This window comes from Penicillium digitatum, chromosome 3 (assembly GCF_016767815.1).
Source record: "Penicillium digitatum chromosome 3, complete sequence".
NCBI lineage: Eukaryota > Fungi > Ascomycota > Eurotiomycetes > Eurotiales > Aspergillaceae > Penicillium > Penicillium digitatum.
In genome coordinates, this window is record NC_089386.1 from 3,037,607 (window position 1) to 3,052,271 (window position 14,665).

A 14,665-nucleotide genomic window follows, 5' to 3' on the forward strand; every position below is an offset into this window, starting at 1 on the left:
TTTCGGGCTTTGGCTGAATTTCCCGAGACCCACTGTGACTAGTATGACATCAAGGACTTTCCGACATTAATGCATCACCGTTGGCTGAGAGATAGGATTCTTTTGGTTCTAGAAGTGGTGGATTCCAAGATTACGAATTGCTTTATTAGGGCAAGATGATGATGAGCTGAGACTGAGGAAGATTACGGAATACTCGTGTAGACGAGAATCACTCACCCTCTTTCGTTCAAAATAGACGACGTAGTCTACGAGTGTACATTGAGGCTGATATGAATCGATGCATAAGTTATGCAATGAAGTTCTTAATAACCAGCATAAGCACAACCCATCACATCTTACCTTGCAATCCATGCTTCATGCCTACTTGGGTAAGTAGCTAACCTTGCAGATTCCTCCGGTCCTCGGCTTAAATCCATACTCCGTCTCCGAGCTCCGTGTCCGCGTGGATCGTGCACTGTACACACCTTACGCTATGCCATGCATTCCCAATTCACGTTAGGCTCGTTCGAGCTTTGGCTTTGGTTCACTTATCGCTATCATTCACGGGTGATCGACACGTGCAAATGAGGAGTGTGACTCGATCTCGGGATTTCGTTGCCGGTACTCGGGACTGTGACGGTCCACCGCCAGATCGAGGTTTGACGGGCTGCTGGCTATGCGGCATATGGCGACGGGGCAGGTCGGATGAAATCGTCCGTGTGGATTCACCATCATTCACTTTTGACAAGCCATACCACATAGTTCCTCGTGACTCATGATGACTGAGGCATTTTTTTAAGTTGTGGTTGGCGGGTTCTTCCTGCGCCCATGTGGATTTGTTGAGATCCATTCAAGTTGAGCTGGCTAGTATATGCCTCATAGTTAGCGGCGTCTGATAAACCATTTGGCCCTGCTCATCCTCAATCTGTAAGCAAAGGAGCCATATTTTGGAGTTAATCGGAAAAAATCGAGCAAGTCGTACGGAGTAGAGTTGGAAACAAAGCCCTGAAACAAACTTCCAGAAGATCGGCGCTTTGATCAATCTCTGGCCTTGTTCCCGGCCCATTGATGTGTTCGAAATCAAGCCACGTGATAGCATGGCCTATCTCAAACCGGCGTACCCACAAAGTCTGAGTTTCACCGCCTTCACATCTCAAAAGACGAAAACACATGGCCGTCTTAGCGGCTGACTAATGTCCCGTGTTATGCATCGAAAAAGTCCCTTTCACAAGTTCAGCCGTTTTCACCGCCTAGACTCTACACCAAAGGGAAAGTATCCAAACAAGACTACCACGACACAAACTTGCGAACATGACCTACTATACTTGTCTATATATCTAGCCATGTCGCCTCGCCTCGCATCTTCAATATGAGCACAAGGTACAGACCACAAGCTTAAAGGAAACAGAATTGATTCATGCTCAATGAGCCACGTTCAAATTATCAAACAGTTGATGGTCAAGTGACGCCCAAGACGCCCAGCCAAGACCAGTCACCAGGAACTCCAGCGAAACAGAACGCTTCAAGATTCAGCAATAAAAATGCATTGCTTCAAGACATCTCACTGCACATATGGCCTGTAAAACAGCTCATTGCCGAGGTGGTCGAGAACAGCGATAGCATTGTCAGGGTCCAGCATACGAAGATCAGCATACGCAAGAGCACGATCAATCGTCATCTCAATGTTGTGCAAGTCACGGGCATAACCATGGAACCGGAGCTTGTGAAGGACAGCCCTGATCCAGTTGACGCAGTTCTGGGGAGGATGAGCACCCTTAATCGGCAGCTGAACCGACTGAAGCAGCAGCTTGATAGTATCCGGGCCAATTCCGTCAGTGGCCTTGCCGATTGCCATTCTGATAAGAAGAGAGTCACACGACTCCGGATGAACGTTGCTCTTGACCCGGTATGTCCACTGGAAGTCGGGATTGAGGTCGCGTCGCATCACCGGGTCTGGCGTGGATCCATCAGTCACGTCGTAGGCGTAGTAGCGTTCGTGATTTGCATCCAAGACGAGGATGGCCCAGTGGTAGGCGGAGAAGCCCAGGCGTTTTCGGTGGTCACCAAGAGACAATTCGCCGCGGTGGTAGACTGCCAGGAACAGCTGGTAGATGTCGGTGGGTGGGGAACCCGAGATGGTGCCGCGATTGGGGGGAGCATCGCTGATCTACCTTTGTTAACTACTCTTCTGTGGACTTCAATTTCGAAGAATCTTTACTCACAGGAGGCTCATTCGGATACATGGCCCTGATGTCTCGGAATTTGGATGTGTGTGTGTGTGTGTGTGTGTGTATGTGGTTAGGATTGATCGAAGTTTCGTTTACTTGCTTTTCTCCGGTCGAGCTCTTGAGCGGCAGCCCTCAGCAGCTTTTTTTGCCTTTTCTACGCTACCGCCTGAATCGCATTTCAATAGTCTGCTGTGGGTGGCTGCCTAAGATATTCATGTGAGACCGACAACCCATTGACGATAGAAACGAGCGGAAACGGGGTTTTTATATCCCTGATTTATACATATTTGAAGCTATACAAATCCCCACGCACGGACCACCATGGCGTTCAGGTCGAAGGCGGCCACACCCCTCGATTTTTGACCATCAAGGACCGAAGCTAAGTATAAATAGTAAACTAGACTAAAGAAATAGATAAGAGAAAAATGAGAAACAAGTTAGCAGAATCAGATCAATCAAAAATAGAGACTAGCTCTAGCTGCCTGGTGGATTTAGATGATTGCCGGACATTTGGGGCACTTGAGCATAAACACATCATGACACCTAGGAACTATTTGATTTCTGACGGGCTTTGTTATTGTAGAGACAATGGATAGCCTGTACATCTCAAGTGTTCTAAAATCATGTAGGTGGTGATATGTCTGAAGAAAGTGAATTAATGCCAAAAAATTTGTTGAAATCACAGTCCATGAAAACGCTGACATGAGAAGTGATGGCTGTTCTTCACCTCTGAAAGGAGTTTACATAACAATCTCACAGCTGCTGAAACCGAGAACTGTACCACTTATAGGCTACGCTTGGATCTTTTCTCGCCCTCGTTGGATCCGGCACGACGCTACTCAAGATGCTCTAGTGGACCAGCAAAGTTTCAACTAAGTAGGATGAAGAAGTTCTGTTTGTTTTCTTTATCATTAAAGGACAATAACCCGGACGGCAGCCTGCTGCAGAGCCGTGCTGTACGTCCCTTGTCAGCCGGAAAAGATTTGTTTAAATGATGGGAATGTGACGAGAACATTTTCTTTCAGAATTGAGGTTCATTTCTCGACCGAAATTAGGCCGCGTTTGTTTGATTTACAAAATCTAGAGGAATATCGGCTCTAGCTTCTCATTTTGCACTTGGTGACTCAAGTGCTCCATTAAACCATTTCACATCGAATATACACATAAATCACAAAGATTACACAAGAAGGCACAGCTGAGACATGAGAACCATAGAGGAATCTCAATACAATGGCTGCCCAGAGTAGCTTGATACTCGATGCTCAGCCAGATGACCCTTGATCACGATTGGCATACAAGTCTGTTGCACAAGCTCCGCCCTTGTTCATCTCAAGGCAGAGACAAGAACAGCTTCTTCAACTCAGGATAGTTAGGTGTGCCCAATCCGGTAGCCGGGTCCCATCTGCATGGTACGTCAGTAAAAAAAAAAGCCTATCGCCAATGTGGAAAGAATTGTACTCACCCTGGAATAGCACTGAAGCCCTCCGAGTCACATCCGGCATTGGTTCCGTTGGTGATATCGTTGAGAACGTGCGGGTTAGCGTAAAGCACAGGGTTCACGAAACCAACAGGGCCCTTGCCCTCGTAAATGCGTTCCTCGTTAATCTACCAAGAGGAGAACCATTAGCACAGTCAACAAACCAGTTTCAAATCTCGACTCACCAGGTTCAGAACGGAAGCGAACAATGGCGACGCCAAGCTAGAGCCATAGTAGTGTTCCAAGCTTCCACCGGTGTAAGCAGGGAACATGGCGCCGTTGGCCGAGACGTCAGGATAAGCACGACCAATACGGTTGTAGAGACCCTTTGTCTCGTTGAAATTGACTTCCAGCTCAGAGTAGTACGGGTAAGCCAGCTCAGCCTTCTTGAAGTACTCCTCCACGGCCTTCTTCTGGTACGAAGGCTGCGGGAAGTAGTTGGAGAAGCCGCCAGAGCTGCTGAAGTTGGCTGATTTACCACCCAAGTTGGCGTGCATCACGCTCTCGGCATCCTTGACGGTCTGGTCGGCGTAGAGCATGGTTCCGCCGACGGAGGTCACGTAGGGGCAGTTCGAGGGGTATTGCGGGTTGAAGATCTTTCCCTCGGGTCCGAGGCATCCGCTGGCGGATCCGCCGTCGCCGTGGAAGGAGGCGACTCCGTAATCGCCGGAGGCGAAGAGGATGGAGTGGCCCTGCAGGCCTAGCTTCATGAACTCATTGCATTGACGCTTGGTGTAGGCGATGGGAAGATCGGCTTCGGCTTGGCCGTAGGAGGCACTGATGACGTTTGTGGGCTTGTAGATACCGCATTGAAGCTGGCCTGGTGTGGTGTGAGTGATCGGATCTGTTGGGTTGGTGGAAATGAGATGTTACCTTTGTAGCCACTGGGGTTGGGGTTGGGGTAGACTGCATCGAAATCAGGGTTGTCGCCCGTTTCACCGTAGGCACTGTAGGTGCAGTAAGACTGTGGTTGTTAGCAAGGTACATTTGATTTCCGAAAGAATTACAACGTACACCATCGAGAGCGTCAAGGAAAGTGTTGAACACGTTGATGGTCGCAACCTCATTCGGCCCATAGATCTGGTCATCGACCTGGTAGAGGGTCACGGTCTGGGGGTAGATAAGAGCAAAACTGGGGTCGTTAGCAACGGACAGAGAAGCATATAAAGCCACCCCCAAAAAAAAGGGTGTACTTACGCCATGTCAATGTCAATATCCGATTCACCAGTGTTCAGTGCACTGTAATCAGGCACCGAGAAGTTGGCTCCATCAACCATGGCAGGAATGGGGTAAGTGCCCTGGGGAACCCAAGGAGCAAAGCTTTTGTAGTAGAGATCAAGATCCGACTTGGCGAAGTAGTCACCCTGCTCGTAGAGACCAAGCGAGTTGCCCTCGGCTGCCTTTTTGGCTTCTGGGATGTGGTACAAGGCCCTGATGCAGGCCGGAGTCATGTCAGTTCCGCATCTCTGCAGATCTGCAGGAAGCAACTTCGCCTTCTCAGAGATAACTGCACTTGAGGTAGAGTCGCCGGTGCCCTTGAGGCGAGCCAAGTGCGATACTCGCTTCGCTATGGTGCTCTTCTTGTCAATGGTACTGAGCTTCTTCTTCACAATGGGACTAAGCTTGACACCGGGGGTAATATAGTCAATGTGCGCCTGGATGTGCTCAGGGACGTGGTACCTAACACTGTTAAAAGAGTCCAAAATGGTCCGACAGCAGGAGGACTTACTCCTCGCAGCCAATCTTCATGCTGGAAGTGCTGGCATGCTCATGTTCATAGAACTCGGTCTTGAACAACTCCTCTACTTCATGCGCATAGGCATCAAAAGCCAACCAACCCTTGTTATCGGTGTGGACAATCCGGGATCCATGAATCCCAGAAGCTTCAAGCCAGCGGCGAACAGAGTCAACCGAGTCCTTTGAAGGAGCGAACAGATCGTGGACTTCCTCTGAAGTCCAGTACTGTCCGTACTTGGGAGAGCTCGGGTCAGAACTACACAAGGATTAGTGATCATGCATACCCTGTTAACACACGCAGTATCACAACATACACAGCCATGAGGTACTCATCACCCTTGTCCAAATTATTCTGAGTAAGACCGATGCGCACAGGCAGCACGGAATCGCGCTTAATGCGCTCGCCTTTCACCCAATCCACATGCTCACCTCGCTTTTCATGCAAGACATGCTTCACCGGTGCTGGGGCTGCTCCAGAAAGAGCAGCGATCGCCAGAGCGACACAAACCTGACGTACGAACATCTCGAGAAAAAAATCAGAGCTGTTACTGGTACCTGGCCATCCTGCATGGACAGGGGAACGCCGCCCTTGATATAGACGCGGGGGGCAGGCAATCACGATGGTATGATTGTAACCCTAGTCTTCCCCATTTGAGATGACGAAAAGGTACCAATTAAATTAGACAGGTCTGATTGGACATGGTCTGTGGTATCTGCATAATGTTTTGAGACACTAGAAGCGGGATTCAACATCCGACACTAGAAATCAGTGTCCCTATTGGGGACACTAGCTTCGATATCTCCGGCATAGCCGAAGAGTGAAGACAATCGCAATTTCTGGGGTTTGTTCTGCCAATATTGTGTGTCATTGCTTGTTTATTGCTTGGCCTTGGTGTTTTAATTTTTGTCTTATCTCCGATGCGCTTGCTAGTCTGATGAACACCCCCTCGTTTACAGCGGAGCTCCGACGGAGAAATCCTTCGATATTGCAACGGTTCATTTTCGGGCTGAACTACTCCGTAGTGCGAGGGGAATGTGTAAGATTGTTCAGTCTTGAGGCATTCGTCGAGAAAAAAAAAAAAAACAAGCATCGGTTGTGGACACTAAACTCTATTAGAGCCAATGTCGTGAGAGTGGAGGCAAAACAAAAGAGACCTCTCGTGCTTAATTGGCTTTTTCGGTATTTATTGAGGCACCGAGGTGTGCTGGGAACAAACTGCTTATGTTGTATACAATCCTACCAATTAGTTATTTAGCACATGCACTCATATATGTGTGTAAATTTATCGAAAAGGACCAAAAAAAGAAGGAGAAAAAAAAAAACTTTGACATCATCATCATATCGAATATCCATCAGTGGAAACCACAGAGATGGCATCTTTTTTTTTTACGAGAGGAAAAGGGAAAGGAGAAAAGAGACCGGAAGACGACAACCAGTAGAACACTCTAGTGGTGGAAGAGACGGACGCCCTGCTCGACAAAGGTGATACCCAGCTTCTCGGCAGTCTCGAAGACGGGGGTGTCATTCTGGCTGCCAGTGGGAGCGGCGATGTACTTGACACATGAGCGGGCAGCACGGAAGACGTTGTCAATGAAGGGGAACTAATGGAGACAGTTAGAATTTATCACGGAAGAGAAAATGGGCGGGGATTGCTTACAAAGGCATCGGACGAGACAGCGACCTCGCCGAGCTTCTGGAGCCAAGCCTCACGCTCCTCCTGGGTGAAGGGGGCAGGGACCTCCTCGAAGACACGCTCGTACTCGACAGTCTCGGCCGCAGTGCGGGGGGTCTGGCCGGAGCAGAGCAAGTCGATGGCGTTGGACTTGTCAGCACGCTTGGTGCCTTGCTTCCACTTGATGCCGATGACGCGGTCATGGAAACGCATCCACCAGTTGTCGGCCTTGTCACCGGCTAGACGGGTGCAGTGGATACGGCTCTGCTGGCCGGCGCCCAGACCGATGATTTGGCCGTTCAGGGCGTAGCAGACAGAGTTGGACTGGGTGTACTTGAGGGCAATGGTGGCGACAGTCAAGTCACGGAGAGCAGCCTCGGGGAGGGAGGTTGTGTTTTTGGGGGTGATGACGGTGTTGAAGGACTTGCTGGGGGAGATGACGACGTCGTTGCGGTGCTGAGTGAGCTGAACACCGTACAGAGTGCGGGTCTCCTCAGGGGCCGGAGTGTAGTCCTCATCCATCTGGAGGACGAGGTACTTGCCGCCCTTCTTCTTAGAGAGGATGGCCAGAGCCTCGGGTTCGTAGCCAGCAGCGATGACACCGTCAGACACCTCACGAGAGATGATCTTGGCTGTGGGGACATCAACGATGTCACTGAGGGCCAGAATGTCACCGAAGCTGGACATGCGGTCGGCACCACGGGCACGAGCGTAAGCCTGAGCCAGACCGGAGGTCTCGATATCCTTGATATCGTCCACCATGTACACCTTGCGCTCCTTCTCGCTAAGCGGAACACCGATAGCGGCACCAGCGGGGGAAACGTGCTTGAAACTGGCAGCGGCGGGGAAGCCAAGAGCCTGCTTGAGCTCCTTAACCAGAGGCCAGGCATTCAGGGCATCGAGCAGGTTGACGTAGCCAGGAGATCCGTTGAGGACCTTGAAGGGCAGCTTGCCCTGAACCATGTAGGCGGAGGCAGGCTTCTGGTGGGGGTTGGTACCGTAGCGCAGAGAGAGCTGCTTCAAACCGTTTCCAGCGTACTCCTTACGGAAAAAGGCTGAGATAGCAGAGTCGTAGTCAGCAGTCTGCTCGAATGCCTTGAGGGCGTACTGCTTGCGGCTAGCCTCGGTGATGGCGCCAGCCTCGAGCTCCTTGAGGAAATCGGAGTAGTCGCGGGGGTCTGACAGGATGGTTACACGCTTGTGGTTCTTGGCCGCAGCGCGAAGCAGAGTCACACCGCCAATGTCGACCTCCTCAACGGCCTCATCGATAGTGACGTTGACCTTGGCGACGGTCTCCTTGAAGGGGTACAGGTTGCAGACGACGTAGTCGACCTTGGAGATCTTCTGCTCAGCGAGATCCTTTTCATCGGACTCGATATCACGGGCGAGGATACCACCGTGCACAGCGGGGTGGAGGGTCTTGACACGGCCACCGAGCATCTCGGGGGCGTTGGTGATGGCGGAGACATCTCTGGGAATTTTGTCAGTTCCTGGGCTTTTTTGTTTTTATCACAACGCTTCTTCTTGTATTTCTTTGTATCAGTTATGGCGGAATTCACTCACTCAACAGGAAATCCAGCCTCACGGATCATCTTAGCGGTGCCGCCAGATGCGAGAAGACGGACTTCCTGCTTGACCAGACCCTTGGCCAGGTCAAGCAGACCGGTCTTGTCATAGACAGAAATGATAGCTATTCAATTCCAAGATCTGAGTATTAGAATTTATCTTGAGCTGCTTGGAATGAATAATATCATAGTCCGGGGAACTATGAAGTCCAAGAGTAACATACCAGTCTTTTGTTGAGACATGATGGATCTGACGGTCGGCACTAGATGTGTTAGAGAATGAATTGCCAAATCCAACCTGCAATTGAAAGCAATTCATATAAGGAATTTAATGACATACCCAAATCAAGTCAAGAGGGTATAACAAATGACGAACAGAAGAAAGAGAAGAAAATATGACTCGCGGGGTCGGACCGATTGCGGCGGCGGGGCTCGATAGCAAAAGTAGTATTACGTGATCGACCTCAGCCCAGTGTGGTACCAGCCAATCATAGACCGGCATTGTGGAGGAGGCCTTAGCGCCACACGTGATCTTTGGAGATATAAGAGATTTCTCGCAGGCTCCATCTTCTCCTTCTTTCTTTTCCTTCATGAACAACGCAAATTTCACATTCTACTCAAAAAGCGTTCCTACGAAGACTCGTCTGATGAAGTACGGAAATCGTATAGAGAATGGAGACGAAGTGCCAATTGGCAAAGGTGTCGATCTTGGGTGCAGTGCCTGCTTGACTTCTGGTCATGTAGTAGGGATTGCAATGATTGACTCTACATACCGACCGGAAAATAATAATTAATACTGTTGAATGTCTTCTCTCGAAAACAATCCTATGCAAATGTTGTAGTAGGTTCGCCAATCTCGCACGAAGTGCGGTCTTGTGCGAATTCTGTCTGCGAAGCCAATTTCTATTACAATTCCTTATCAGAGCCATCAATTAATTCAAATTTACATTAAAAGTTCCGTGCCCTCCATACAAGGCCGTTCCTCAGCGAAGCTCGAGTTGACCCCGAGCCAGGAAAGTTTCAGCCGCTTTTCGAGCCTCATGGCTTCATGACATCTCTGACGCCAGCTCCGATGGCAAGCTGACGGCCAACATTTCCAAAGCACACGCACGCGCAGAAAATGACACTGGCAACCCAAGTGCGGACCGCAATGCTCTCCTGTGTAATACCAACACCCAGCACAATCTCTAGTCCTGTTCCATTCAAAAGACTGGCGCCGAATGACGGGCCGGTCGACGTGGGCACAAGCTCTGGCTTGAGACCGAGAACCACTTCCATGCCAGCCAAGCCAACGGTGGTCGAGAGGACGAAGCCGGTCGTGGTGCGGTCAATCAGGTACCAGAGAACTGGGTTGGCGAGCGCGAGGGTCAGCGATGCTTGCGTGGTAGATTCCCAGGGGAGTCTCCGCTGTTATTTAAAAAAAAAGTCGAAATGTCAGCATTGTCACATAGAAATAATAGAGAAAAACAGGAAGTGTAGAGAACAACGCCTGATCACTTACCATAGCGAATGCTATTCCGACAAACGCTCCAACACTGCGGGCAACAGCAACCCAAGATGGGGTGCGTTCCTCACTCTCATCATCAGCACCCGCGAGCTTCGAATCAGACTCGCCCTCACGCCAGCTATCCAGCCAAGGAAGCAGATTACCCAGAGCAATACCAGCCAGCCCCCATAAGCCCAAGTACTGCCATGACTCGTAGTAATGGATATTCTCCAGCTTGACAGGCGTGATCCAATGGTTCTCATGAAGATGAATCGTGATCACGCCGTAAGCAAGACCAAAACCAAAGAGCAGCACGCTGCTCAATGCCTGCGGTAAGATCACACCACGGAACAACCCATGGCTTAACCGAGACCGAGTCCTCCGCAGCGCCATCTGCCGCGGCTCGATGGCCGATTTCTCTGCTGCACGCTGCAATGGCTCGGGTGGGAACTCTGCCGTCGGGCTGTTGGCTTCCGTGCCCCAGGGGCTGGACTCGTCGCGAAAACCATCAAACGCTGTCGGCGAGTAGATCCCGTAAAGCGTCGATGAGGTCAGGTTCATCACTGATCTCGTGCGACCCACCCCCGTTGAGTTTGATGCGTCTGCTTGCCGGTTCAGTTGCTCAGTGCCTATCGACTCGACCGGTGTTGGGGGTCCGGAGGACTCCGTGGAAGCGGGTGTCAGATCGAATGGTCGTTTCGGGCGTGGACACAGAATACGAGGTTGTTCGGTCATGATGAGTAAATAGGTTGGTTTGTTTCGTGATGTGATTTGAAGGCTACTCGTTTCTGTTGGATTCTCTGCAGAGAAAACGGAGTCTCCGATAGCCGGCGCAACCAAAGCAACAAATTCTGTAATTTGTTTGTCCCACGCGTTTGGGTGGTCCCAATGTTGTAGGTAGAGCTGTAATAAATTATACAATATGATTTGTGCGCGTCTGTGAATGTGTCAGGCGAAATGTGTAAATATGGGGAAAGGAGAGAACCGAGAATGAAGAATGGGGCAGCTTAGCGGGAGATGACGCTTACCGGAAATATAAAGTTCCTTGGAGAAATCGGGCAAAAAGGGCTATGTTGCTATTTTATTGCTATTTATCTCCAGCTGACTCGAGTGAATTTGGGGAAGAGAAAAAAATTGCAGATGTAAAGATTCTTAACAATTTTTACCTTCGGAATCCGCTTGGTATTATTGGCAGCACCCCTCTGCAGCAATTGTATCCACTCTGATACCGGACTCCCGTACTCGTATGACCGAGATTGTGAGTTGAATGAGTGTAAGTATGTAAAAGAATTGAGATAGTGCAAAGAAACAATTCAAAGCTACATCCGAAGTGGGGAGATGTATGTGGAGAGGGGGAAGAGGGGAAGAATTATCACATGCACATCGGATGTCAAGAAAGTACTGGCCACTTGTATCAAGGGCTTGGATGAAATTGACTTGAAACCATTCCGAAAGAGAATGATACGCCTAAAACACAGGAGAAAAGACAAAAGAAACTGTAGATCGTAATACACAAGATTTCAAAACAAAACGCCAGCCCTATTAGTCTTCCATCGCGTCGTCTCCGTAAGCTTCCCCGCGTGGGCCAGTTGGACCTCTCGGGGCAGGGGACGAAGCTTCATGTCGTGCGTAACCATTGGCGCCTTCATAGGTAGAGGAATTTTCGTCACCGTCCACGTCATCCTCGTCATCCTGATCGTCAGAGAAGTCCCCTTCCTCATCGGCTCGGAGAGGGATACCTCCATCATCTTCATCGCCAGAAACTTCGCCAAGGAGTTCGCGGTCGAGATCGTCCAGTTCTCCCTCCATGTAGTCATCGGGTCCGTGCTCCGGGTCCCAGCTTGGAGTACCCATAGCTGAGGGCACGGCCCCCAGGCCATCAGGATGAGCGTGACTGCCCTTGGCATATGGCGCTGCAGCTTTCTTGGTAGTGCCAGGAGTGCCTGTTACACCCGTAGACTTGCGCTTGGCAGCAGCACTAGGGCGAGGACGCGGACGGGGTCGGTTGTTGGAGCTTCGCACATCAGCTTCCAAGGCCGCCTTGGCCTGGTAGCGCTCCTCGCGCTCCCTCTTGCGATCCTTCTTGGGGCCATTTGCTTCGGTATAATCCCAGCGATCGAGTCGGCGGGCAGCTTTTCGAACTACAGATAGAAAGACGCTGGCACATTCTCCAAAGTCATCCTCTTCTTCCGGGTTCGGGAAGAGACCACCCTTGCCCCACGAGGTCTCTTCCTCATCTGTATCGTAGCCCTCGGGTAAACCCTGAAGTAGGCGACCGTAGCGTGCGAAAGGAATCTCACTCTCCCGTTTAGCACGGAGAACGCGGTATGCGTTTGATTTACGTTTGGCTAGCAGATAGTCAATCCTCTGCCGACGATTTTGCTCAACGGCTATCTGGTGCTGTGTGAGTGGCCGCATCCGACGCATAGTAGGTCCCGACGAAAGCGAAGGCTCAGCATTGAAGCGGTTAAGAACTGGATGATTGAGGCCAGGAGGAGCGGGGGAAGCATCAGGAGTGTGTTCCATCCTCGTTTTTAAGATGAGTCGCTGTTGGCCTGCAGCTCGATTAAGTGATGACTCCCGCTTGGCCTGTTTAGGCCGCGGACGAGAGTGACCAGGAGTCATTTCGTCGTCCTCATCATCCAAGCTACGTTTAGCAGAAGGGTGGAGAGGGGTGGACATAGCAGAATAGTCTCCTGCGAATGATTCTTCGTCAAAGCCGTATTCTGCGGGCAGAGAAAGTTAGCATTTTGAGGACGTGTAGATATGATAGCTTGGATAGGATAGCTATTCAAAATGCCAAGCTCACCTTTCTTGGGTCGCTTTAGAATGCGCGGCAGTGGTTCCTCTTCTTCTAAGATGCCTGCATCAAATTCAAATATCAGTCAAGTCCCAATTCTCAACAGAAGTCAGAGCCGGGCACACGTACGCTTGCGTTCTAGTCTTTTGGACTCTCCGTATTCCTGTTCCTCTGGTGTATCCAAATTCTCCGCACTGGCTTGTTCCTCTGTCAGGATGTCAAAGGCAGGTACTTTCAAAGGAAGGCCCTCAGCACCCTCGCCTTCCACGCCGGGACCGAACGGATTGTTCAGAGCAGCCTCGCGACTGAAATCACTTTCTAGATACCACCACATCAGCCAGAGGAAGGCCCTAGCGCGACTTTGGCTGCTAAGAGTAGATCTCATGACCAGGTCGAAGAAGTCTCGCGGAGGAAAGAAGTGTGTTTCCGACACTTTGGGGGCATACTGCGCCAGAACAAAGATCAAGTTCACTGGGTTGGTCCGAGGTATAGTCTGTCGCTTAATCTTTTCCAGTGTATTCGGTTGGTCGACATCCTCCGAGGCGCCCTTTAAAATGGACTTGAGACGGGGAGCATCCTGCAGCTGCTTATAGGCATTGGAGTCCTGATGCGCTTGTAGTGAGGGGATCGAGTGGTAGGTTCGGAGTTGAGCACGCATTTCGGGGAAGACTAGAAACCAGGAAAATAACAATTAACACGGAGGTAATTCATGTTATTGCATAGTTGCAAGCTTACAGTTCAAAGTAGTGTTCATGCGACCGAAGTTGACCAGCAGACAGACCATAGCCATATTTATAGCCGCGGGCTTGTCGTTCTGCAGCTTATCCTTCAAAATCTTGCTGGTCTTGCTGCTCCGGGCCATTGCATTGATGTAGACATCTGCGAAGTCCATTCCCTTCTGTCCGTCGGGATACCGCGTAAAAACGGGTGTCTTGTCCTCAAAGACCAGCTTCAAGAATTGGTACTGGATGTCTTTGCGCCAAAGAGGTATGCCATCATCTTTCTTCAGGTGTCGAATCTTGTTACCAGAGTAGACAGAACCAATTGTGCCGTTCGCTTGCCGCCTTGTACCGACCGTCGCGCTGGCGGTCATGCCGTGAGACTGATCATCCGCGGCTTCGGAGGCCGCGAAGGACTCGTCCATCATGCTATTTTCGAAGTCGGCCATCTTGGTTTATTTGAACCGGTAACAAGTCCGCGATCGGATTCTAAGAGAATCGCAGGGTATAACATGAAGTGCCCCCTAGGAGGCGGCCGATGAAAGAGGCAGAAGTAGTATAGGAGAAAAGAAACAAAAAGAGAACAGACAAAAAAAGGAGTGCCAAGTGAAAAAAGGGAAAAGGGAAAATGAAGATCAAAAACCGGAAAAAGAGGAAGAAAGCAGAGCCGAGTGGCCCATGAAGGTATAGCTGGTGTGATATCTACCCGTGTCAGAGACCTCACGCGTTTAATATGCGGCTACGCCTAATGCCACGCATTTAAAATTGCAAGTAAGCAATGTGATAGGTAACAATTGACTGATGTATATTATTTAGGCATTGATCTAGCCACGGGGAGTTTGGATTGGATATTACCAAAACATTCACCTACAACTTTGCCATATCCACAATTTCCTTGAATCAAACTTCGCTCCTACATCCTACTGGAATCCTACTTCACAGACCGATGAACAGAGTGATGGGAAACACTTTTTTTTTCGAAATTGCATTGGATAAGAGAA

At 50.1% G+C, this 14,665-nt stretch overlaps 4 protein-coding genes across 4 annotated transcripts; all 4 read right to left on the reverse strand.

The window, feature by feature from the left end:
* Positions 1-1,540: 1,540 nt before the first annotated feature.
* Positions 1,541-2,222, reverse strand: Pdw03_8625 (serine threonine protein kinase; the record flags this gene model as incomplete). The annotated part of the gene is made up of 2 exons (XM_014682348.1): positions 1,541-2,146; positions 2,202-2,222. 2 exons carry the CDS (start codon positions 2,220-2,222, stop codon positions 1,541-1,543), a joined length of 627 nt encoding a protein of 208 aa, XP_014537834.1.
* A 1,314-nt stretch (positions 2,223-3,536) lies between these two features.
* On the reverse strand, positions 3,537-5,944 carry Pdw03_8626 (Protease S8 tripeptidyl peptidase I, putative; the record flags this gene model as incomplete). The annotated part of the gene is made up of 8 exons (XM_014682349.1): positions 3,537-3,609; positions 3,670-3,812; positions 3,870-4,504; positions 4,558-4,648; positions 4,699-4,816; positions 4,882-5,364; positions 5,414-5,677; positions 5,736-5,944. 8 exons carry the CDS (start codon positions 5,942-5,944, stop codon positions 3,537-3,539), a joined length of 2,016 nt encoding a protein of 671 aa, XP_014537835.1.
* Positions 5,945-6,867: 923 nt separating this feature from the next.
* Positions 6,868-8,902, reverse strand: Pdw03_8627 (Phosphoribosylaminoimidazolecarboxamide formyltransferase/IMP cyclohydrolase; the record flags this gene model as incomplete). Its single annotated transcript, XM_014682350.1, has 4 exons — positions 6,868-7,023; positions 7,080-8,565; positions 8,658-8,784; positions 8,884-8,902. 4 exons carry the CDS (start codon positions 8,900-8,902, stop codon positions 6,868-6,870), a joined length of 1,788 nt encoding a protein of 595 aa, XP_014537836.1.
* A 795-nt stretch (positions 8,903-9,697) lies between these two features.
* On the reverse strand, positions 9,698-14,113 carry Pdw03_8628 (INO80 chromatin remodeling complex (Ies1), putative; the record flags this gene model as incomplete). The annotated part of the gene is made up of 8 exons (XM_014682352.2): positions 9,698-10,066; positions 10,161-11,082; positions 11,174-11,213; positions 11,312-11,323; positions 11,741-12,871; positions 12,955-13,008; positions 13,075-13,614; positions 13,681-14,113. 8 exons carry the CDS (start codon positions 14,111-14,113, stop codon positions 9,698-9,700), a joined length of 3,501 nt encoding a protein of 1,166 aa, XP_014537838.2.
* Between the last annotated feature and the right edge of the window lie 552 nt (positions 14,114-14,665).